We start from the raw sequence: 24565 nt of genomic DNA on the forward strand, positions 1-24565 counted from the left end.
GAGTAAAAACTTTGATTTTTTTTGTCTGAATGAATAAAATGAAAATGGCAGGCCTATCAAACCCAGACTAATTAAGAAAGTCTAAGTTTAAATACATGTTATTTCACAGAGATGGAAATCCGACATAATCTGTTGAAATACATTTTTCCTAAATTTCCTATTCCTATGACCCCCCCCCCCCCCCCCCACCCACCCAATACAAACACACACACACACACACACACACACACACACACACACACACACACACACACACACACACACACACACTCACACACACACAAACAACAACAACAACAACAAAAATCTTCAATGATTCCCACAGCCCATGAGGAGACATAGGCCTAGGGCCTATATTAGCCTATACAAGTATAACAGAGAGTGAATGTGTGTAATGTAATTTGTAGGTGCTGTGCTGTAGATGGGGGAAGATTCAGTAGGCCTACCGCAAATGCACATTTGTGAAGGACATAAGGACATGATGAGGGTGTTGGGTCACTGTCTGAATGAGTTCAATTTCTCATACATTTGTGAAGATAAAGGATGAAGGTTTTTCAAATTGTCTTCTTTCTTGAGTTGAGATGAGATTTGAACGATATAGCTATATACACTGCTCAAAAAAATTAAGGAACACTTTGAAAACACATCAGATACATCATGCTGCATATCTATGCTGATATGGACTGGTTAATGTGTTACGAAATGAAAGGAGGGTGTTGGATGGACCAAAACATAATGTCCGAGAGGTGTTCTATTGCATTTAAGTCAAGGAAGTGTGGGGGACAGTCAATGGTATGAATTCATTTATCCTCCAGGACTTGCCTGCACAATCTTGCCACATGTGGCCATTGTTGTGCACCAGGAGAAACCCAAGGCCCACTGCACCAGTACAGGGTCAGAATATTTCATCCCGATACCTAAGAGCAGTGAGGGTGCCGTTGTCCTGCCCACAGAGGTCTGTGCATCCCTCCAAGGGTATGCCTCCCCAGACCATCACTGATCCACCACCAATCCGGTCATGCTGAATGATGTTGCAGGCAGCATCATGTTCTCCATGGCATCTCCAGACTCTTTCATGTCTGTCACATGTGCTCAGGGTGAACCTGCTCTCATCTGTGAAAAGCACAGGGCGCTAGTGGCAGACCTGCCAATTTTGTATTCTATGGCAAATGGCAAATGAGCTCCACGGTGCTGGGCAGTGAGGACAGGTTCCTCTAGAGGCCATCGGGCCCTCAGGCCACCTTCATGAAGTCTGTTTCTGACAGTGTGGCCAGAGACATTCACACCAGTGACCTGCTGGAGGTCATTCTGTAGAGCTCTAGCAGGGCTCCTACTGTTCCTCCTTGCATAAAGGAGCAGATACTGGTCCTGCTACTGGGTTAAGGACCTTCTACCACCCTGCCCTGCTCTCCTAGAGCAACTGCCTGTCTCCTGGAATCTCTTCCATGCTCTTGAGACTACGCTGGGAGACACAGCAATCTTTCTGCCAATGGAACATATTGGTGTGCCATTCTGGAGGAGTTGGACTACCTGTGCAACCTCTGTAGGCTCCAGATACTGGCTTATGCTACCAGTAGTAACACTGACACTATCCAAATGCAACACTAGTGAAAATCAGTCAAGAAGGATAAAGATGGAAAAATTACCAGTTGCCACCACCTGTAAAACCATTCCTGTTTTGGGGGTCGTCTCATAGTTGGCCCTCTAGTACACCTGTAATAAATTTCGTTGACATCAAAGCAGGTGAACCTGATTCACAACCACCTCTGTTGCATAACTGGCCAGATCAATATCCCACAAGTGTGACTGACTTGATGCTATACTCCTATGACCATGTGTTCCCTTTATTTTTTTGAGCAGTGTATGTTTTTTAAGAACATGTTTTGAATGAAGACAGACCATTCATAGGTGATTGCAACGCGTCTATTCATAGGTGGTGGCGCCGAATCCACCAGCAGAGGACGCTACATGCGAACATAAAAAGCGCACAGATCAAGGCATCGCATCTTGCCAATTTTAGCCCAGACTGAAACGTTCTGGTAGCCTACTTCAGCATTGTACGTCGACGTCGCACTTCTTTAAATGCCTTTAAGCATCTTAATGGTATATGTAAGAACCGTGTCGCTCGATTTTACTTGGGTACTTGCTATGCCCAAGGCCTATAGGCTAAGTTAATATTTCTAACTACCTCCTGTTGCCTACAGCGAATAATGATTATTACTTCTAGACTGATAATAACGGGAATAGAGTGGAATATCTTTCGACCCCCACTGTCAGAACAATGCAGATACAATCGAACCTATAAACTGAGACGCGCACCTTGCGCATCAACCACGCACCCGTGCACTGCAACTGGAGCGTGCATGGCACTCAAAGCAACATCAGGATTGTGGAAAGATAGGGTACCCTCTTGCATAATAGCCCTCTCATTTTTTGTTTTAATATTTCCCCCGTATTTCAACCTTCAACTAAATGCATTTTCATTTGTAAAATAATAATAATAATAATAATAATAATAATAATAATAATAATAATAATAACAATAATAGCCTAATAATAATCATAATAATACGCTTTATTTGTATAGCACCTTTCATACACAGAATGCAGCTCAAATGCTTTACATTTAGAGCATGTAACACAATAATAGAGTCAGTCAGTCATTATCAGTCACTCAGACAAATTAGCCAGTATAGACAGTACGAAGTACACCAATCTGAGTTATGGGCCTATTTGCATGGAGAATACATGAACAGTCTCTTACAGACCATCTCTTAGTTTCGGTCTAGCTTCTAGCCAGCAGTGTCAGCCGGCAGCTGTTAATGTAGCATACAAACTGCGAGCCAATTTTATTCAAGGAAGTCCACGCGTCGTAGGGAGGGCGGCGCTTCTGGCCGCTGCTGAGTCGAGGAGGAGGGTTTAAATTAGCCCCACCACTACAGCACGCTCCAAAGTACGGGGATTGCCTTGCCTGACAGTTGGAAAAGATTGCTGTTGTGATTTTAGTCAAGACAGCGGTGGTCTTGATTCAGTACTGAGAAACCAACATAGGCTTCGTCGATATCAGTCAGATACATGTAAGTACGCTTCTGAAGTTATACTTTATTGTGCCGTTGTCGGCGCTTATGGTAAACTGAGACGTAGCCTGTTGTTTCTTGTGGTGCTGTTTTGAAAGGGAGCTTTTCAGTGTTAACTTGCAACTTGGAGAATTATTTGACGGAACGTAGCCTACGTTGGGCTATCGGTGAAACTCTTATATTTCCCTGTCAAGTAGGCTAGGCTATGTTTGGACGACAGCCTTTGAGTCTATCTTTGCCTTACCACTTAAAAAGATCGTGCGGCCAGCAGATAGCATGTGTTTTATAAACCTATATCCTACCTGCCTTGCGAAGAAGTTACAGTTAAGCCTAGTTTAATCATAGGGTTGGCTGGCTAATGTCTGGGAAACAGTCCCCGTGAAGTGAGTTTTTCTTACACAAATATATTGCATTTTGGTGGTTATTTCCAAGTTGCCTGATGGCTGTTTTGTTTTTTTTGTCTTATGCAGGTGCAAAATAACAGAAGATGCTGAACCAAGATAACAATTTCAAAAAGGATTTTCAAGCTCCAGATTAAGACTTTTCGTTGCCCGGGGTTTACGTGCAATTTCTATACATCGACTCTTAGTAGGCCTACTGTCCGTTTGATTCCTGCGCAAACATGGCGTTTTTAATAAAGAAGAAAAAGTTCAAATTTCAGACTAATTTTACGCTCGAAGAGTTGACAGCGGTACCCTTTGTCAACGGGATGCTCTTCTGTAAAATCAGACTGCTGGACGGTGGAGATTTTGCCATTTCATCATCCAGGTAAACGTCCATTATTGGAATGAGAGTTGATTTATCATTTGACTACAGTGGTAATTTGATGGTAACTTGGTGTATCCAATTTAATTCATAGTGACACTGAATTTCAAATAATCTGGATTATTTCTGCAGATTTAAATAATTGTTGCCGTCATTGGGCAGGTTTAAGTGAAACACCTGCTTTACACCATCTCTGAAGCATGTGGCTTTGTTCAATTATTGTTGTCTTTAGCCTACACATAATCATCATTAATATAATCTTTTATAACAGAGCTCATGGCAGTTTAAAAAAAAAAGACCTTTTGTATGTGCGCGCCATCATTTCTTTGTTGTAAATTTGGGATGCTCTGCAGAGCCTTCTTGCTATGCCACATTAACCACAACCTTAAAGGGGTGGGGGGGATAGGAAGTCATTAATTGTGCCCAATGGTAACAGGCGAACAATAGCCTTTTCATTCTCATTGAAGTCTTTATGTTTTTTTTACATATTGCAGAGCCTGGATATTGCAAAGTCATGTACATTTAATTTTGGAGGTTGTGAAATTTTGCCTTGGACTTGGGTCACCTTAGATTTCAAATAATTACTTTTGTTTAATCTAAAATCGATTTAAGCTACTGTATAATGATGAAGACATACATTTGTGAGACTGGCATATTTTGTCTTATGCCTATAAATGATGCCTCTGGCTGCATTGTAAAGGGACTCTGATGAGTTAAGTGTTAATGGTGAGGAGCTGCACTCTGCACTTGACCCTAGCCAGACACAGTGGCTTGTGTGGGAGAAGGATTTGGAAAAGCAGCCTGAACACGCTCGCCCCTGGAACCATCCTTGTTCGTTTTTGTCTATGTTTGTGTGTGTGTGTGTGTGTGTGTGTGTGTGTGAGTGTTGGTCTCCATGCTCCACTTTAGAGAGGAGCTCTCGGTAGGGCCCAACGTCTGAGCCGGCTGCCATGACTCATGAGCACTGGCATAAACACTCAGACACAAGGTTCTGTTTTGCCTACAGACGGAGTGGATTTTCCAGTGCTTTAGATATGTGTGTGTGTGTGTGTGTGTGTGTGTGTGTGCGTGCATACTTCAAGTCTGTGTATGTGTGTGTGCACGCACGGATGTGTATTTGCGTCCTGTTCTCCTTAGTCCATTGAGATGCCTTTTGGCGTCTTTGCTGAGAAGTACTGTCATCAAAGGCCACCAGCCGAGCTCACTGAAACATCATTAGGAGTCTATTTAGCCACCTCTGAAGCCTGGGACAATCACAGGGGCGGGTTCACTCACGCTATGAGAACAGCATCCTGAGTGCACACTGGTAGTCCTTTTACTTTCCACTGACTTGTTTGAGTTTAAATGCTCAATAGGCAGCGTTCTTCAAAGTATGGTGGGTGGATTTCTCAAAGTGTGGGATGTAATGAGAAAGAGATAGAGAGAGAAAAGGCACATGATCAGAAACATCCAGAATATCTCGCATGCTTTGCACACTATTGCAAGTTTGCAATTTCAAAAGAAAAAAGTGGTTTATTTTGCATGTAATTTCCTGTAAATTACATGGCATATTGCGGCTTTATCCCTTATAGCCTAATGGTAAGTTCAGAAACATTCATATTAAGAGAAGCATATACTAGGGAAGGTTGCTGATTTTGATAATTCAGGGATCCAGGCATTGTGTATTCATTGATTTCTTGGACACTTGCTTGCAAATGAAGAGGAAAATGTAGCTGTTGATGTTATAAAACCATGGTTAGCTACAGAAACATTTGGACATGATATTTCTAGCCAGACAAGATATGTGTGCACTTGAAAGAAATTGGTTCCTTATTATTGTTATTATCTTTTCTTCCCTTGTTCTCTTTCTTCACACCTGTTGATCTAGAGTAAATTCAGTCTGCCAACATGACAAAAGATGCCAGTTCAGGTTTCAAAGAAGCATTGATGGAGGCCGGTGCATAAAGCCTTGTTCTGTGGTCTCTGTCACCTCAACACCTTGTTAGGGTGGTTGCAGACATGGTGGCATTGAGCTCTCCAGAACATTCTGTTCCCACAAGAATGCAGGTGCTTGTTATGTGCTGACTCCAACTCTTTCTGTGTCAGCTCTCTGTGCAGGGGGAAGCGTTTAGTTGACAGCTGTCTTTCAGTGCGGCTGCAGCCTTGTTTGTGTTTATAAATATCAGCCTAAGCTAGGCCAGGCCAGATGCACAGGTGTCTGGGAATGGGCCACTGCTTTGCATATGAGCAAAACAGAATAACTGTACACATGGGCCTACTTAAACAGCAGTGTGTGTGTGTCTGTCTGTCTTCGTGTGAGGGATTATAGTGTTTGTGCGTGCACACTTTCCAAATTTTATGCTCTGTAAATTTCCTTTTTTGAGGGGGTCTGTTGCTGAACATCGTTGCAGCTGTCTTATCTGATTAAGTGTATTTGTAAAAGCTCTGCCTGTACATTGTAGGAGCTTGTTAGTGTTGTTTGTCTCCAGTTGTATTTCTGAAGTGTGTGTGTGTGTGAGCAGTGTGTTATTCTCAGAGGCATATGACTAATTGGAATGAGTGTGCCATCACATGGCAGTATGACCACTCTGTGCCAGGCACTGAACGGCGGGCACTGCCCAGACACCCATGCACGCAGATGCCCGGCACTGGCCTTGGTCTGAACAAAGCCCTGAGTGTGTGGCCCAGAGGAGCAGGGAGGGTGGGGGTAAGGGGTGGGCTGAGAGTTATGTCACAAATGTCCTAGGAGATGGCCATCTAGCAAACTGAGCGGAGCAGAGAAAGAGAGAGCGAGAGAGAGAGAGAGAGAGATAAGAGTAAGACAGGATGGCACTGTGGACAGAATGTGTTTTGTCTGCTCAAACCAAGCCACAGTTTGCCTTCTCTTTTTTCTCCTCCTCTCTCTCTCTCTCTCTCTCTCTCTCTCTCTCTCTCTCTCTCTCTCTCTCTCTCTCTCTCTCTTTCTTCCTCCTCTGTATCTTGTTCCCTCGTTATCTCCCTCCTTCTCTCGTTTCAGCTCCTCATCCCTCTGTCCTCATATTTCTACATCTCTCCCACTGAGGTTGTGAAGCCAAACGATGGCAGAGACCAAAGGCTACTCTCTGGCCCTGCCATTGCCATGGCGCTGCTGCCCTGGCATTGGGTTTCGGTTGGCAAGGTGATTAGTCCCTTGGCTTGAGGGTATGCTAATGCCAGCTCTGCAGAGTTGAGCCATCAACCTCCCTCAGGGTGTGTGTGTGTGTGTGTGTGTGCGTGCGTTCTGGGGTGGGGGCAGTCTGAGCAAAAGAGGGCAGAGAAGGCACTACAGCATGAAGGATGAGCATTTGCTGAGCCTGCTGCTTTTTTAATGGTGGACCTGCACAGCGCTCGCTAACATAGCCTCTGACACTCGTACATCACAGTTTGACACTCATAATGACTTGAGAGAGAGAGAGAGAGTGTGTGTGTGTGTGTGTGTGCGTGCGCGTGTGTGTGCGTGTGTGTGTGTGTTTCTTTCTTGAAATGTCTTTCTTTTACCTCAAGCCCCTGTCACCCAGTGCAAAGTATTATCACCTCCATGAGTTACACGCAGACTTGGAGGAGAGCAAGAATAGAATGAAGAATAAGAGCTGTGTGCTGTGTGCTTATTGGGTTTCTGGAAGTGCATTTCAACTCCCAACTGTTGACCGTTCTGGTTTTGTGACTAGATCAGATCATGTTGAAATATAAGAAGCCTGAAATTCCTGGTCTGGGAGGTGGCACCCAGTCACATGACGCACTCAGCTGCCTCGTTAGCCCGACATTTCTCAACGGCCTAGGTTGAAACCGCTCCACTCCCTGGTTCTTGTGTGTCGTAAGGAACAAAAGCAAACATCGAGGCCATCCAGGCGAAGAGCACCAAGTGCTCCTTTGGAGGCCAGTCCATGGTTAATGTTTGCGTAAGGCTGTGGCTGTTATGTCACGCTCTTTCGCCCGGCTCTCCATCAAGGTCATCGCGATCTGTGTCACCCACTCAAGCTCAGCAGCCCACAGGCAAAACTCTGGCCACCACCTGGCAAGGAAGGAGTCACAAATGGAATAGTTGCCTCAACCATAACAGTGAAATGCATTCATCACAGCACTGTAAGCAAACACAACTCAGGTTACTGAGGGTCAGATGCCTGTGTGTCTATGGGCAGAAAGGCCCTATCTGTTCTCACAGGTATACCTTACTCATTGGCTTGTCCGTGTGTTCAGGGGAATTTTGTTATCTGGTCATTTGTTCCCTAGAACTGTATTAAGTCTTGGCCAAGGGGAAAGGCGGCTGTGTGAAAAGGAAGTTGGCTTCTGACTATGTGTTCTGTCTTCTCTTTTCTGTAAACAAATGATCTTATGATGTTTAGAACTCTAAGAGGTTGCTGTGGAGACAGGCCAGTTTGTATTCATCTTCCCTGGGATTGGAGCTCTCTATCTTCTCCTCTGTTCCCTGATCTGTACACATCTGCTGTCCTCCTCCACTCACTTTCTTTCTGATGCTCTTCTTCATCCATTCTCCTCTTCTCTCTTTCTTTCTGTCTCACGCTCATCCCTCCCTCTTGCCACTCCCCAGTTCATCTAATCCTTCTTTTCTCTGCAGGTTTGAGGCACTCCCTACCAAGTTGCGCCATTTCCATCATCTTGTTGATCTTTGCACTGCTAACCTCTCCCCCGTCCTTCTTGGCTTCAGACAAATCTTTCTGTCTCTCTGTCGTCCTCCGATTCTTCTTTTTCATTTTCTCTATCTCTCTCTCTCTCTTTGTCTCTTTATCTCTCCTTAATGACCTTCCCTTTCTTCCCTTTCTTCCCTTCTTCCCTTCTTCCCTTCTTCCCTTCTTCCCTTCTTCCCTTCTTCCCTTCTTCCCTTCTTCCCTTCTTCTCTTTCTTCTTTTCTTCTCTTCGCAATGGGAATCTTCATCTGTGTATTTCTTTGTACCGTCAACATCAAGATAATGGATCAGCTGAGCAATTCATTTTTCCCAGATGAGGGTGGAAAACTGCCCAGCAGGTCCCGGAGGAGAGGATGAATTATTGTTTTTCCGCCAGCAACCAGACCTCTGGAGTTTGGCCAGTCGAAAAATACCTCACATTCTGCTCATTTCGAAGCACCAGCATCCAAGTATCAGTGAGGGATCACAGGGGCCAGTAAATGCTTCTTGTCCAGAGTGTGTTTTCCTGTAAAGGGGGTGGGTTAGATTTCCCCCTGACTAATGAGGCCTTCAGTTTTATGGTGATGAATGTTTGGGAGGAACCGTCAGGAAGTATGACTTTGTTTATCACCGCCATCTGAGTAATGGATGCTGTTTTTTTTATTATGTGGCCCAGTGAGAGTGCTTGTATGTATACATGGATTCTGTATTTTATTTTTTTGTGTGCAATCTGTGCTTGTGTGTGTCTGTGTATGTGATTCTGAATCTGTGTATTAGCGTGCGCGCATCTGTGTGTGTCTGTGTGTGTGTCTCGGGGGATACTCTGCTGGGATTTTACAACATGTATACAGGCCCCGCGGAGAGACTTCTGTAACTGTAAACACTGTGATCTCATCCACACACTCTATGTCTTCTTTCAGCTCCCTCTCCTCCTGTGCCTCCTTCTACACTCTCTCTCTCTCTCTCTGTCACACACACACACACACACACACACACACACACACACACACACACACACACTAAAACATGTATCCAGGGCACAAGCATGTCTTACTTATAAATTCTATTAAGGAGGCCTGTTTCATAACACTAAACACCAGCCGGCTCCACCCCCACTCCCCTTCATCGATGCGTGCGCCCACTCAGGTGCAGGACAGAGCCCAGTGCTGGGGCTGCAGGTTGGCCCTCTCAGGCCACAGTCATGCCTTATTCATGAGCCGCAGCCACGGGAGGCTCTCCGCGGGCCGAGTAAAAATATCAGCGTCCGTACAACCAGCTGCGGGGCTCTGGGAGGAGGAGGAGGAGGAGGAGGAGGGAGAAAACAGTGACGAGGTTTCAGACACACAGCAGCACATAATTGGTGCCTCTCTCAGTCTTGCAGACACATATCGAGAAATAAACGACCCCGTAGAGAGAGGAAAAGAGGGAGGGAAGGGGACTGGGCAGAGAGAAAAGAGAAGGAGGGAAGAAAGGAAGGAGAGGGAGAAAGAGAGGGAGAGGCAGAGGGAGAAAGAGAGGAGGCTTTATCTGCTGGAGGGAGAGAGGGGGCTTTATCTGCTGGACGAGGGACTCTGTGAACGTGGCAGAAGGGGAGCGCGCCAGCATAGCCTCATTCCACAGATTCCACAACAAGGGGAAAATGGAGAGAGGAGCGAAAGTGAGAAACGGAGTGAATAGAGGGGCCACTGAGATAGAGAAACGAGCCGAAAAAAGCATGCAGCCTCAGAGATATGGGACCGCGCACACACACACACACACACAATCCTGAAATCTCTGCATATTTACTAAATAGCCCACGTGCAAGAAAGGCTCTCTGTACGCTGGTTTGCTTCCGGTGGAGCCAGGTGTGTTTGAACCTGCCGCTATCGTTTATGTAATTAGTGTCTACACGGACCAGGTGTGTTTGAACCTGCCGCTATTGTTTATGTAATTAGTGTCTACACGCACTCGGCTGGGTGTTGCACTAGAAAATCAGCATGTTGAGATAAAGAAGGATTTATGTCTGTGTTAAAATTTTTATTATTGGGCAAACAAGATATTCAGTGTTGGAGGGATATAACAGAAGATGCCGTTACAACAGAGTTAACGCTCCATCGGAAATAAATGAGCGTACAAGAGCCTTTCATGCACATAGTCTATTAGAAATTCCCAAAATCTCTATATATTCCCTTTATTAAGAAATCCACTAATCTCTCAAATGAAGAAACCTGCCTGTCTGAATATTTTCATCAATAAACTTCCTTCCTCTACATTTTGTCTGAGTGTTTAGTTGCTCATGCTGGCGGTTTGGTTGCTCAGGTACAGGTGATCCAGGTGATCTTCGCTTACCTGTGTCCCCTTTGTTCTCGGAGCACAGCGTACTCCCACACCCTGTCTTGTCAGTAACGGTGTGGGGGTGATCTGTACACAAGGTGATATGCAAAGTAGGCTAAAAGAACCTGTACTGACCTGAACTTCTGTGTGTGTGTGTGTGTGTATTTGTGTGTGTTTATGTGTGGTTAATAGTGTCACATGAGTGCTCCCACTATCTCAGTCTGTTTCCTGGCTGTGTTAAACATGCTTGTGCCCTGGTTCTATGCTTTATTGTGTGTGTGTGCGACCTTTGAGTTTTCTCAAGCAGCACCACTCTGCTCCATTTTAAAGCAGGGCTCCCAGTCAACAACAGATTGAGATTAAGATTTAGATTACGGCGTCTCCCATCCCATTCTCATGGAGTGACTTAGAGCAGACTCAGGAGTCTATCCTATCAGCCCGTGAGAGAGGCTTGGTTCATGGAGCCCAGACACACAAGCGTTCCCATGACGATTAAAGAAGACGCACACATGCACGCACGCCCAGTCATACACACCCTTTGTAAACTGTAAGGTGTTGTCAGATTTGTGACTGTGCCCACTTTTTTCCCATTACAGCAATCTGCATGCAATAACACACACACACATACACGCGCGCACACACACACACACACCTCTATAATAGGCTCCTAAACTAGAGCAGACAGCTCTGTTATCTCCCCTCCACCAGGACCACCCCCCCCTACACATGCACACACATACACACACACTCACACAGTGAGTTCATATGTGCTCTGCCCTGCATCAGCCGTAAAGATCCAGTTTACACTGATTCATACAGTTTATGGCTTCTGCAGTCACAGGATCACCTGCAGTGGGCCAGATAGCAGCGCTGCTGCTGTTGTGCCTGATTCAGCCAGCAGGTCTCCGTCCAATTAAAAGAGAGAACAAAAGAGCCGTAGTGTCCTGTCTTCTCCATGGAGATCTTAGAATGTTTTAATTAACTACAGGAGGAAGCAGAGGAAACGCTATTTCCATCTCCATGTTTTCCTCTCTCTCTCTCTCCCTCTCCCGCCCTCCCTGCTGTCTTTGAAGAGTGCCTCCTGGGTTGAGTGTGGCTGAGTATCTGGAGAGGGGATTTGCACATGTTAGCGTAGTGCCCTACTTCCTCTTCTGTGGTCACCGGGGACTGCTTTTTGGCTGATGAATCATATCCAGTTTATGGAACAAAGAGGGATGTTTCAGCTAATGTGACATAATTTTATACTCTGACTCATGTAGTATGTTCATACTAATTAGTGCTTAAGTTCAGATTGCTCTTGGAATGAGATGTTAGATGTCCATCTTGTGTGTGTGTGTGTGTGTGTGTGTGTGTGTGTGTGTGCTGTGTTGTTTAGAATAAGATACTAGTTCTGGTCTTCATTTACAATGTGTTCATTGCATTTGAGTGTCACCTCGAGCGTATGTGTTTGTGTGGTGTTCACTCGCCTCTAATGTAACAGGAAGTATTTTCCCATGAATCTTGTCTTGCTTTGCACTCTTGTGGCCTTTGCATTCAAAGTAATCCACATACCCTGGATTGTGTTTGCAACTCTGTATCCCTGTTTCTGAAACTCTGTTGCCCTTTCACACCCCCGGGTTGCAAGAGCGGATGATGTCTTTAGCTGTGTAAAGATGACTGCTGTATTGTGACATGGAAAATGCCCTTGAAATTCTGCTCTGTGAAGCCTGCTAAGATTTTTTCGTTTTTTCCTCCGTTGCTGGCCTGATAACGTTGTTACTGCTTGGATACACGCCCCAGTGTGTGTCTGTGTAAATGTATCTTTGTACGTGTGTGTGGGTGTGTTTTCAAAGGTGAGAAGATTAATGTTGTTTCAGATAAATAGGCAGAACAAGTTAATGCTTGTGTGTGTGTCTTTTTTATTATCTGGTGTGTGTGTGTGTGTGTGTGTGTGTGTGTGTGTTTGGTTGTTTGTGCCTCTCTGCGTCTATCCCAGTGTTTTATGATGCGTTAATGCTGCAGTGTGCACGTGCACCCAGGCACCCAGGCTTGTACATGTCGATTTAAAGCCCCATTTGATTGAGGCCAGTGAGAAGGAGGGGAGCAGGGGCAGATTGCCCCCCCCACACCCACACACACACACACACTGGGTATGTGCCTGGGTATGCCCCCACACACACACACACTCACACACTGGGTATGTGCCTGGGTATGCCCCCCCACACCCACACACACACACACTGGGTATGTGCCTGGGTATGCCCCCCCCACACACACACACACTGGGTATGTGCCTGGGTATTGCCCCCCCACACACACACACACTGGGTATTGCCCCCCCCTTACACTTGGTATGAACCTGGGTATGCAACACCCCCCCCCCCCCCCCCCCCTTACACTGGGTATGTGCCTGGGTTTTCTGCTTCAGCTTCAGAATTTGTGTGTGTGTGTTTTATTGTTTGGCCTTTAATGCATTGGCAGTAATCTACCCCAGCATAATGCCAGGCTCTTAATAGCCGTGTGTGTGTGTGTGTGTGTGTGTGGTTTGGAAATGGGGTTGGAAGATGGGGGGGCTAGTAGTGTTGCAACTGTTTTGAGGGGAGTGTGAATGCCTGTTTGTGTTTGTGAACGTGTGTAATGGGGTGAAGAGAGGTGTGTTGTGGTCGGCAGTACCGTAGGCGCTGATCCCTTCGTCACTCTGGTAAGGCCTGGAGGACAGAGGAGTGAGATTCTGACAACTACAGGCTCACTCCAGACATGTACACACAGAGCTAAATATGGACATCATTAAATATGGACATATGGAGCTAAATATAGACATCATTATTTCATATGTTCACAAACGTAGAATAAGAGCTTCTGATGGAAGCACTCAAATGCCTGGTGCTCTTAGGCCAATGGTGGAGTACAGCCTGCTATTTGAGTTCTATTACATAAATGTCAGGCTATAGTGCAACTCTCTAGCTGTTTTGCACCAAACCCTGTGATATTTTTAACAGGCACACTCATCCACATATAATGTGTGCAACTATGTCTGGCGTCTGTGTTGTCTGTCATTAACGGTCTAGAATAGTCACCAACAGCAGCTTTTTAAAGCTCACAGAAAGGTTCTAAGACACAGCGAGAAACTAGCTTCCTGTCCCGAGGTATTACAACATGACAGAACGGTGACTGTCACCACATTCTAGTCTTTCATGTATATTTATGTGCACATTTTGTGTGTGTTTGAGGATGCATGTATACATTAACAGGTTTCAATTTCTTGTGTGTGTGTGTGTGTGTGTGTGCGCATTTATGTGTGTGCACATGTGTGGTCTCCCCTGTGCTTTGACCCATGACATTTGTGTGGGGTGGGTGTTTATCATAGAAAAAAGAACAGGCTAAGTAAGGCCTTTCTCTGGACTGGTGATTATACACTTTTCAGGAAAGCTGTGTCTTGGCTCCCTCCACTCTCTCTCTCTCTCTCTCTCTCTCTCTGTCTCTCTGTCTCTCTTTCTCTTTCTTCCCTTTTCTCTTCTTTCTCCCTTTAAACCCACAGACCGCTCAGAGGCTCTGCGGTCTTCTCTCCCCCATGCAGTTCATCTTTGCGGAGCTGAGCTGTAGCCGTGGTCCATGTCAGGGCTGGTAAGTGGATCAGCGGAGGCCCCTGACCCTCTCCGCCATGGCCACGTGTGCAGTAGCACTGATGCTACATCCAGCCACATGCCGCTAGCACACTGTTTTCATTCTGTGGCCAGACTACTGTCAGGTGCATGGCAGAGGCTATAGTATCAGCAGACTTTTCTTGGGTCCTCTCCCCCGTGTGTGTGTGTGTGTGTGTGTGTGTGTGTGTGTGTGTGTGTGTGTGTGTGTGTGTGTGTGTGTGTGTGTGAGTGTGTGTGTGTGTGCGCGTGTGTATTATGTGTGTGTGTGTATTATGTGTGTGTGTGTGTGGTTACGTGCGTGGGGTTTCCTGTGTGTATGTGTGTGTGTGTGTGTGAGTGTGTGTGTGTGTGCGCGTGTGTATTATGTGTGTGTGTGTATTATGTGTGTGTGTGTGTGGTTACGTGCGTGGGGTTTCCTGCGTGTGTGAGCCTATCTCTGTGGCGTGGTGTGAGGCGTGGTGTGAGGTGTGGTGTGAGGCGTGGTGTGAGGCGTGGTGTGAGGCGTGGTGTGAATGTATGTTTGACATGATGTATGCGTCCAGGCTCAGACATGTTTGCGCGGTAAGGTGAGCAGGGTGCAGAGGGAGGATCGGCAGTCACATGAGGTGAGGAACTAAACGCCCCAGATAGTTCAGGTGAGGAACTAAATGTTCCAGATAGTTAAGGTGAGGAACTAAATGTTCCAGATAGTTGAGGTGAGGAACTAAATGTTCCAGATAGTTCAGGTGTGGAACTAAGGAACAGCTGAGCTGGGACTGGTAGTTGGCCAGCAGGCCATCCGGCTCTGCCAGTCCATGCCGTCTCTAGCAGAGAGTAGAGAAACACTTGCTGCCTTAAAGGCTTCTAATATAGTGCTGAGTGTGTTGATCTGGAACATTGGAAAAATCCCTGTTATTGTTAAGAAATCTGCTTTTATCTAGTGGTTGAGAAAGTCTATGACGTTATAGGTGGAGTTTGTGTGTGTGTGTGTGTGTGTGTGTGTGTGTGTGTGTGTGTGTGTGTGTGTGTGTGTGTGTGTGTGTGTGTGTGTGTGTGAGACGTTTGCAGTTTGCAGACGTGGACCTAACCTATGGTCTGTTTCAAGGCGTTGCTGCAGTGTCTGCAGAATCAGCTGGGTTTTCTTCAGAGGGAAAGAGAGAGAGAGTGAGAGAGCGCAGAAAGAAAGAGAGCAGAGAAGGAGCAGAAAGAGAGAGAGGGAGAGAAAGAGAGAGAGAGAGAGTGAGAGAAAGAGAGAGAGAGAGCAGAGACAGAGCATAAAGAGAGGGAGCAGAAAGAGAGAGAGAGAGAGAGAGCGCAGAAAGAAAGAGAGAGAGAGTAGAGATAGAACAGAAAGAGAGGTTGCAGAGACATAGCAGAAAGAGAGAGTGAGAGAGAGAGAGCGCAGAAAGAAAGAGAGAGAGAGTAGAGATAGAACAGAAAGAGAGGTTGCAGAGACATAGCAGAAAGAGAGAGTGAGAGAGAGAGAGCGCAGAAAGAGAGAGAGAGAGTAGAGATAGAACAGAAAGAGAGGTTGCAGAGACATAGCAGAAAGAGAGAGTGAGAGAGAGAGAGCGCAGAAAGAGAGAGAGAGAGAGTAGAGATAGAACAGAAAGAGAGGGAGCAGAGAGAGAGAGAGCGGACGGAGCGGAAAGAGAGGCACGTGAGTGTATGAAGTGGCTCCCAGAGCAGAGCAGTCCTATTCCCCTTGACCCGCAGGCTCTCAGCCTCCCTGTGTGCGCTCATATGGACTGGGTGTTGACCTGCAGGCTCATATGGACTGGGTGTTGACCTGCAGGCTCATATGGACTGGGTGGTCCCCACAAGCACGGGGAGACGAGCGCTTCACTGATCCAACGGAGAAGCTGCCTCATCTGCGTGTCATTTCACCCACGGCTCAGCCAATCAGCACGCTCCGTCGCAAGTTAAATGTTTTCAGCTGTTGGCTGAGCATAGTGTCAAACGTTCGTCAATGTCTTCCACCCTCTCTTCCCTCCTCTTCTCTCTTCTGTCGTTGATGTTCTCTCTCTCTCTTTCTCTCTTTTTCTTCCTCTCTCTACCTCTTCCTCTCTCCCTCCCTCTCTCAAATCCTCCCGGGCTTGCTACTTTGAGTATTGAAGTGTGTGTTTGTGTGTGTGTGTGTGTGTTTGTGTGTGTGTGAAGGTATGTGTGTGTTTGGAGGAAGAGGAAAGGCTTATTATGTTGGGCAAGTTAAGTGTTGTCTGCAAGTGTGTGCGGCTCTGAGAAGTAGGTTAAATCAAGTCCTCAGGGAGTGGAGGAACCAACACAACGAGGGAGGGAGAGAGGAAGGGTTAGTTTAACAATACAGTAAACATGCACACACACACACACACACTCACACTCTCTCACACTCTCTCTCACTCACTCACACACACACACACTCACACTCTCTCACACTCTCTCTCTCTCTCTCTCTCTCACTCACTCACACACACACACACACACACTCTCACACTCTCTCTCTCTCTCTCTCACTCACTCACTCACTCACACACACACACTCTCACACTCTCTCTCTCTCTCTCTCTCACTCACTCACTCACTCACACACACACTCACACTAGGGATCGACCGATATATCGGCCGGCCGATATATCGGGCCGATATTTGCGTTTTTTACATGTATCGGCATCGGCCGATAAGCGCCTGCGTTCACCGATAGTTTTTTTCCCGCATTATTTACATACAGGCGTCCACAGGCAGCTGTGTTGCTGGAGACTCTGCAATTCACGTGCAGACTGCCCCTCCCCCACGAACAGAGCTGAAAGCCTGCTCTTCAAGACAACAGTAAACTTTAAACTTTCAAAGCATCTTTTAACTGTTTGACTTAGCTTAAATATTGCCATACACTTTGAAGGTGGAAGCAAGTTTGTGGGTCCAAGTGGGAAATGCGAATGATATAGGTAGCCTACTTTATTTAATGCTAATGCCTCGTTTATAAAACTGCTTGCCATTGTATTTAGGTAGCTGCAAATAGCTAAGTTGTAGGCTAGGCTATCCATATGCATGCGGTAGCTAGCTGTTACAAACACTGATCATATGATTAATGCCAACGTTGTTCCGTGGTATTTGTGGGAGTTTTATTCAGCGACCACCTGGCTGAGTGTTGGACGCGTGTGGTGTGTGTGTGTCTCCCTCCCTGAATGCCCCTCTTCTATAAGACTGCTTGCCATTGTATTTAGGGAGCTGCACTAAGTTGTAGGCTATCCGTTTGCATGGGGTAGCGGTAGCTGTTACGAACACTGGTCAATCATATGATTAAGTAATGCCGACGTTGTTCCGTGGTATTTGTGGGAGTTTTATTCAGCGACCACCTGGCTGAGTTTTGGACGCGTGTGGTGTGTGCGTCTCCCTCCCCCTCTCCCTTCGAGCGGGCGGAGTTGCCATCGCAGTGATATCAGAGCTTTAATAATGAGAGACGTGTTATATGTAGTTGAATATTAATTCGTGTTAACGTTTATCATGTACCAGACATACCGTGTATGCCTTACTTGTTTAGAGCCGTTTGCTAACGTTATCATTATCAATCCAGTTCAATGGTGGTTCGTCAGCTACCAAACAGAAGTTTGTGTGTGCGTCTGTCTGTCTGTCTCACTCAGTGGGACACACGCATCACAGCGATATGAGAGTGCTGCGCTACCTGAAGGAGAGATTTTAAAACTGAGAGATATGTTTATATAGGCTACCTTTTGACGTTGATGCCGTTTAGAACAGAAACATTTGACACCACGTTATTTTCCTCTGCTGATTTATGTTCTGTGGTTGACATCTAGCAGCTTTTTTTTAGAAAAATATAGACATAGAAAAATTTAAACCATGCAGTCTTAAATTACAAATCAAGCACTTTATTTCAATAGCTAATTTTCAGGCTTATTGTTTTCTTAAATTATTTAAATGTGTTGACAAAGGACATTTTGTGATGACCTGAATTATGTCTTATAGTATGTCAGCAAGCAATGCGTCATCAAGGCTGTGTTGTAAGATGTTGATGAAAGCATTTTGCACAGTTAACCATATTCAGTGCACCCATCCATAAGTTCAATGTTCCTTTTTTAAATTGAGACTTATAACATTTGTTATCATTTGTGTAATTATGTGTCATTTGTATGATGTAAATTGAGGGAGCAAAATAAAAGCAGTATCGGCTCCAAATATCGGCTCAAGAAAATCGGCAGCCTGTATCGGTCATCGGCTTAGGCTAATGGAAAAAAATCGGTATCGGTATCGGCACTAAAAAATCCATATCGGTCGATCCCTAACTCACACTCTCTCACACTCTCTCACTCTCTCTCTCACTCACTCACTCACTCACACACACACACACACACACACACACACACACACACACATACACACAGAGTCTCTTTCTCTCTCTCTCTCCCTTTGCAGAATCACCTGCACAGGCTGGCATATATTAGCTTATGTGGTCGTCATTTGCAGAGCTTGCATTAATGCCATGCCGTACCACACATAGTTGGCGGCGGTACAAGCTAGGCTAGCGGCTACAGGCATTGTGTGGTTTGCGGCTTCCCCCCTCTGATCTGGGGCCTGTTTATTTAGGCTCTGACACCGAGCACTGCTTCCCCCACGGCTCCTCTCCTGCCCTCTGCTCGGCTCGGCTCGGCTCAGCTCTCTGGTTGTGCTCAGTCATGGTTCACAGGGTCAAGGAGTCAAAGGTAAAGGCAAGGAATCATGTGTTTCCTCTGTTCTCTGTGGTCGACGTGGAGTTCATATGTGAGCATGTATGAGCGTGTGTTCAGTGTGTTTGTGTGTGTCTTTGTGCTCTGTGTGAGTGAGTTTGAGTGTGTGTGTGCGTGTGAGTGAGTGTGAGTGAGTGTGAGAGAGAGAGAGAGAGAGAGAGAATCAGAACACCCACCATCTCCCTCACGCAGAGATAGAGTTTTAAAGCTCCCTCCATTCACTCAGTTGCCTACACAAACACACACACACACACTCCCAACCCATCTCATTCCAAACACACTCTCCCACCCAGCCTGTGGAAACCTAAAGAAAGCACCACAGACACGCTGCTTATGGGCTTGTGCTGTGCTGTGCTGTGTGCTGTGCTGTGTGCTGTGCTGTGTGTTGTGCTGTGCTGTGCTGTATTGTGCTGTGTTGTGTTGTGTTGTGTTGTGTTGTGTTGTGTTGTGTTGTGTTGTGTTGTGTTGTGTTGTGTTGTGTTGTGTTGTGTTGTGCTGTGCTGTGCTGTGCTGTGCTGTGCTGTGCTGTGCTGTGCTGTGTTGTGCTGTACCTCAGAGACACACTGCAGTGCCGCGTAGTGCACTTTTGTTTTTCATCCACTTTCTGAAGTTCAGGCACAAGTCATGTGCTTTGAGATGTCCAACTGTGCAACAGTGCATTTGTATTTGACTGGCTTTATTACCTTTCTGGAAGCGTCATATGTCATATGCAAAAACTTCTGATGCAGGGAAGCAGAAAATCTATGTGTGTGTGTTTGTGTGTGCCTTCAGCCATCATATACCCATGGTTGAAGGCACATGAAGGCTCCCTGCCTCACCAACACACACACACACACACACACACACACACACACACACACACACACACACACACACACACACACACACACATCCTCTGGAAAAGAGGTCGCCAGGAGTCCAGCTGTCGTGGTGGCGTGGAGAGCGTCGACTCGTCGAGTGGCTTTCAAGCGCTTCTTCAGGAGGGGAGATCTTTTATCTTCTCTCTTTATCCTTTTCACTTTCCGGCATTCCTGTCCCTCCCCGGCCCTGCACTCCCGTCCACTCTGATGGGAATCTCCAGGCTGCGGAATCTGTTTACTGGAATCTTAATCCGGCACTTTGGTCCGCTGAAACACACTCAGATCAAGTCAGATGGAACTGACGCGGTCCGATTCCTATCTGGTTATGATGGTGTGTTTGTGTGTGTGTGTGTGTGTGTGTGTGTGTGTTTTGTGTGTGTGTATGTACTGGGATTACATTTTCCCGAAAGGCTTTTCAAAAGTGCCCACATGCCTGTTTAGAGGTCAGGGGTTACATTCTCCTTGGCTCGGACTGCTTTCTTCCAGGGTTCCTCTTCAGGGAGCCACCTGGTCAAACCGTCTGTAGTTATTCCGTGTCTGATTTGACTCTAAAAGCTGTCCACTCTAGCCGAACTAAAAAAGCACACAAGACTCGCTCAGCACATCACAAACCCTCTCTTTTGCCTACAGGCAAATAATATGCCCTGATGTACTGTTATTTTGACAGCTGCACTTAACTGTGTTTGTGTTATGTGCAAGGAAGTTTTTATGAGCCTAATATTGGAGTGCATCAGAAATGACACGCTGTCACCAACGTCAATTTTAAAGCACTTGACATCAGCATGAGACAGATGTGTTTATTGCTGTCTTAGAGCCATTTGTCAGTGCTCGTCATGGTTGTGTCTGCTCTGTCCACACTAAATCATACTAATGGGCTGAAAGCGCTGTGCACACAGGCTCAACAGGTCGACAGGTGGGAAGGAGCTGCCCCATACCTCACACCACATGAAAGCAGCTGACAGGCCACAGCCGGACACTATTGGACAGGACATGCTCACAAACAGGACACGCTACTTTGTAATTACTGAAGAATTCCGCCCGCAGCCCACCCTATGAATCTGATATTTTAGTGGGTGTGGCACATGTAGCACCCGTCTATTCGTGTGTGTGTGTGTGTGTGTGTGTGTGTGTGTGTGTGTGTGTGTGTGTTTGGTGTCTGGGCTTGTCCCTGTGTCGAGGGAACGTGTGATTACAGGACGCACGCTCAGGGAGGGACGTCTGAAGTGACATCACTGACGGTCAGTGTCCCTCCCTTCGCTCCGGATCCCCAGAGAGAGTTCTGGGAAACCTGTGATTTGCACTGTCGGTACCCGGCAGGCTACTCGTATAGGAATGTTCTCGAATAAAAGAGTAAAGACCATCAGAATTCAGTGGATGGGTGGAGCCCTTTCTCTAGTGAGATGGAATTTCTAACCATGTAAATACAACATCGGTCAAATTTAAGTGCAGTGTGTGGTTTATATATATATATATGTATATAATGTTCAAGAGTATACAGTACATATGAAGGGATATTGAGAGTACATTGATAGTATGCTACGTTTATAATGTGTGTGCTTTCAAAGTTTGCTACCCTTAATCCCTTTTCTGTCTTGCTTTTGTGTGAGAGAGAGAGAGGTGAGATGGAGACCGAGTATATACGGTGTGTAACCTCTTAGAGAGAGAGAGAGACAGAAAGTAAAAGTTAGCATTTTTTACTGTATATTTCAAGATGGCTGTCTGTTGGGCTGCAGAGCACACATATCGGCCCACCAGTGTCCACTCACAGCCCTTCTAATGCACATGTTTTTGTTATATACGCATGCCTATCTGATCACCACTTGTTCACTGCAACATATTTGTGGTATCCATTGGGGGGGAAAAAAGACTTCTGAATGCCATGTGTATCTAAGAGCTCTGTTGAGGGTGCAAGACGATTGCTATAGCAAGTCACTGCTGCTTTTATCGTTTCTCCAGTGTGTTCTAACGCCACAGCCGCCGGATGCCTCACTACTGCCCTGGTGATGGATGTTCTGGTGCAGTCACGTGCGGCAGGGTTTCCCTCCGTGGGCTGTGGGACCGCCCGTAGGCCCGTATGATTAAAAAGCCACGCTCAGCGCCCGCACAACTGATCGCTCCATTTGCCGTGGTGTATTTCCCTGTGATGCTGCGGTCATAAATATGGAAAAACAATAGAGAGACACTCCAAAGGGGGGTGTGTGTGGAGGGGCGGGGGGAGTGGGGGTGGGGGCTTATTGATTCAGCCAGTGATCAAATGGGTATCTTTATCGATCAGACCCTGATGGATTTATCCACGACCATTGTGTGTTCCATTAATGGACTACGTTGTACCTGTTTGTGCACATTTGTGTCCTTGTTTAGTTAATGTTTCACACTGTGCTCCTTTGCTGATCTCAAGGTGCTCTAGGAATGTGTCTAGAGGTTGAGGTCACATGGTCTTGGGTAGAGTTTGGCATGTTTCAAAGCCAAAAGGCAACACTAAAGCCATTGTTAGTCTCTAGTTCACTTTCAGAGTTTGCCTTTTAGTGCAACATCGTTATCCTGAGACGAATGCTATCTGTGTGTACAATTCATCTGGACTTATGGTCTTTGCCTGCAGCACCAGGGAGTTTAGCATAGTGTTGTACTAGTTGACCCACAAGCTAAGCCTAAGGGTCAACTGGGTCTGTTTGAGCCAGAATGGAGGTGAATGCACCCTTAAGGCCTGGGGGCAGTTTCCGCACCCCCTATGCCTCTATGTTATGTAAGCGTGCAGCTAACACTGATAACAGGCCGAGCCCCAGGGCTCTGTTTGCATACCTTATCAAAAGAGTGGAGCCAGGACCTGCAGGTACCACCTAGTCCAACCTTAAGCAACCATCATGCTCAAGGTGTGTGCTTGTGAGTGTGTGTGTCGTGTTCATGCGAATGTATATGTCTGTGATTGGACAATAAGATTGAGAGAGAGGGAGATTGGTGTACTGAGTGTTCCCTGTGTTCTTATTTTCTACTAAAATGGGAGTGATCAGACAATCAAGATGATGATAGAGAGAGAGAGAGAGTCTGTTTGTTTTTCGTTGTTTGTGTGTGTGTGACAGTTTGTGTTTTGCTGCTTGTGACCTATGAACTTTAAGAAGACTTCTGTGGACTTTCCTCTTATGGCCAACACTGCTTGAGCAGAGATGTACAGTGATGTATGTCTTGTGTGTGTGTGTGTGTGTGTGTGTGTGTGTGTGTGTGTGTGTGTGTGTGTAAACAGGCCGGGTGAGCAGGAAACTGCAGAGCTCAGAATAACAGAGCCAAGCTGTCAGCCCCATGAAATATTAACTGTGTTCTCAGACCTCTCCTCCACACATCTCTCTGTGTCATCTGTGTTTTAGTCAAGTTAAATAATATAAAAATATACTGCAGTGCGTACCTTGAGTTAAGTGGCCTATTTTAGCCTGCGCTTAAACAGATGCTCTTGCAATGACCTGACTTGGCCTGCAAACACTTCCATGCTCTTTCTCTCTCTGCCTACAGGTTCACCTGTCTTTACTTACATGATTCAATTAGTCAGGTGTGTGTGTGTGTTTGTGTGTGTGTGTGTGTGTGTGTGTGTGATTCTTTTGTGCTTCAGTGGCCCCTGTGTGATGGTATATCTGTGCCAGAAACACACTGCGTATCTGGCTCTACACAAGGGCTAATTTTAGCTAGAGGAACCAGTGAGTGCTTACAAAAGCCCCAGAGGAGTGGTTCCCTAGGGCCCCAGAGGAGTGGTTCCCTAGGGCCCAAGAGGAGTGGTTCCCTAGGGCCTAGGCGCACGCAAATCTCCCAGTCTCATCCATCCTCTGGAGCTGGCCGCAGTTCAGCCAGAGCCCTGTTGGAGAGTGTGTGTGTGTGTGTGTGTTGTAAAAAAGACAAGCACCTCCAGCGAGGGTGAGCTGGAGCTTTTGGCCCCGAGCTCTAATACAGGAAAGTGTGCCATTGGGCCAAGTGGCTCGTTATCGTCTGCAGGGGCGGCAGCAGCCCCCCCCCCCCCCTCCTCCAGTTCCCCTTGATCATCGATTCAGTCCCATTCAGTAGTGCAGAGGGGTGCCAGCACTGCCAGACACGGGCAGAGGGGCTCTAATTAGGGCAGCGGGTATCCAGTGCCCTCAGTCTCATGCCTTGCCCAATGGAGAAGCAGAGGGTGGGAGGGAGAAAGAGGGGAGGAAGGGAGGGAGAGGGGGAGAGAGAGAGAGAGGTGGATGAGAGGGGGGGGGGTAGACAGATACAGGCACACAGACTGACCTGGGATCAGAAGAGACTTGTTGGAGATAAGTGGATTCCAGGCGGTTTGTGGCTTGTGACAGACTTATTGATCAGAGGAACCGCAGGCACTCTGATGATATAAAGGGGGACTTACTGGGTCAAGTAGATGCAATGTGGTAGCAATGCAGCCTGGCAAGCTAATCAATTATGCTGTATTTTCTTTCACTCACACGCTCTCTCTTTCTTCCCCCCCTCTCTCCCTTCACTCGCACACTCTCTGTCTCTTTCTCTCCGTCTCTTCCACTTACTCCCGTTGTTTAGTTTGCGCCCCCCCGTTCCCCTCGCCCTCCCTCCATCTCCTCTCCTGCCTGCTGCCCTGAGGCTGCACTCAGCGCC

General features: G+C 46.5%; 1 protein-coding gene across 1 annotated transcript in view; it reads left to right on the forward strand.

The window, feature by feature from the left end:
- The first annotated feature begins 2954 nt into the window (after positions 1–2954).
- Positions 2955–24565, forward strand: part of eeig1b (estrogen-induced osteoclastogenesis regulator 1b) — a 51372-nt gene continuing 29761 nt past the window's right edge. The window contains exons 1-2 of the mRNA XM_076283598.1: positions 2955–3077; positions 3548–3845. Coding sequence (XP_076139713.1) covers positions 3700–3845 — 146 coding nt within the window. The 5' untranslated portion in view covers positions 2955–3077; positions 3548–3699. The remainder of the gene's footprint in view (positions 3078–3547; positions 3846–24565) is intronic.

This window comes from Alosa pseudoharengus, unplaced genomic scaffold (assembly GCF_046254945.1).
Source record: "Alosa pseudoharengus isolate Yale_2024_CS ecotype anadromous, Long Island Sound unplaced genomic scaffold, YU_APseudo_1.1 YU_APseudo_1.1_scf_14, whole genome shotgun sequence".
Taxonomy (NCBI): domain Eukaryota; kingdom Metazoa; phylum Chordata; class Actinopteri; order Clupeiformes; family Clupeidae; genus Alosa; species Alosa pseudoharengus.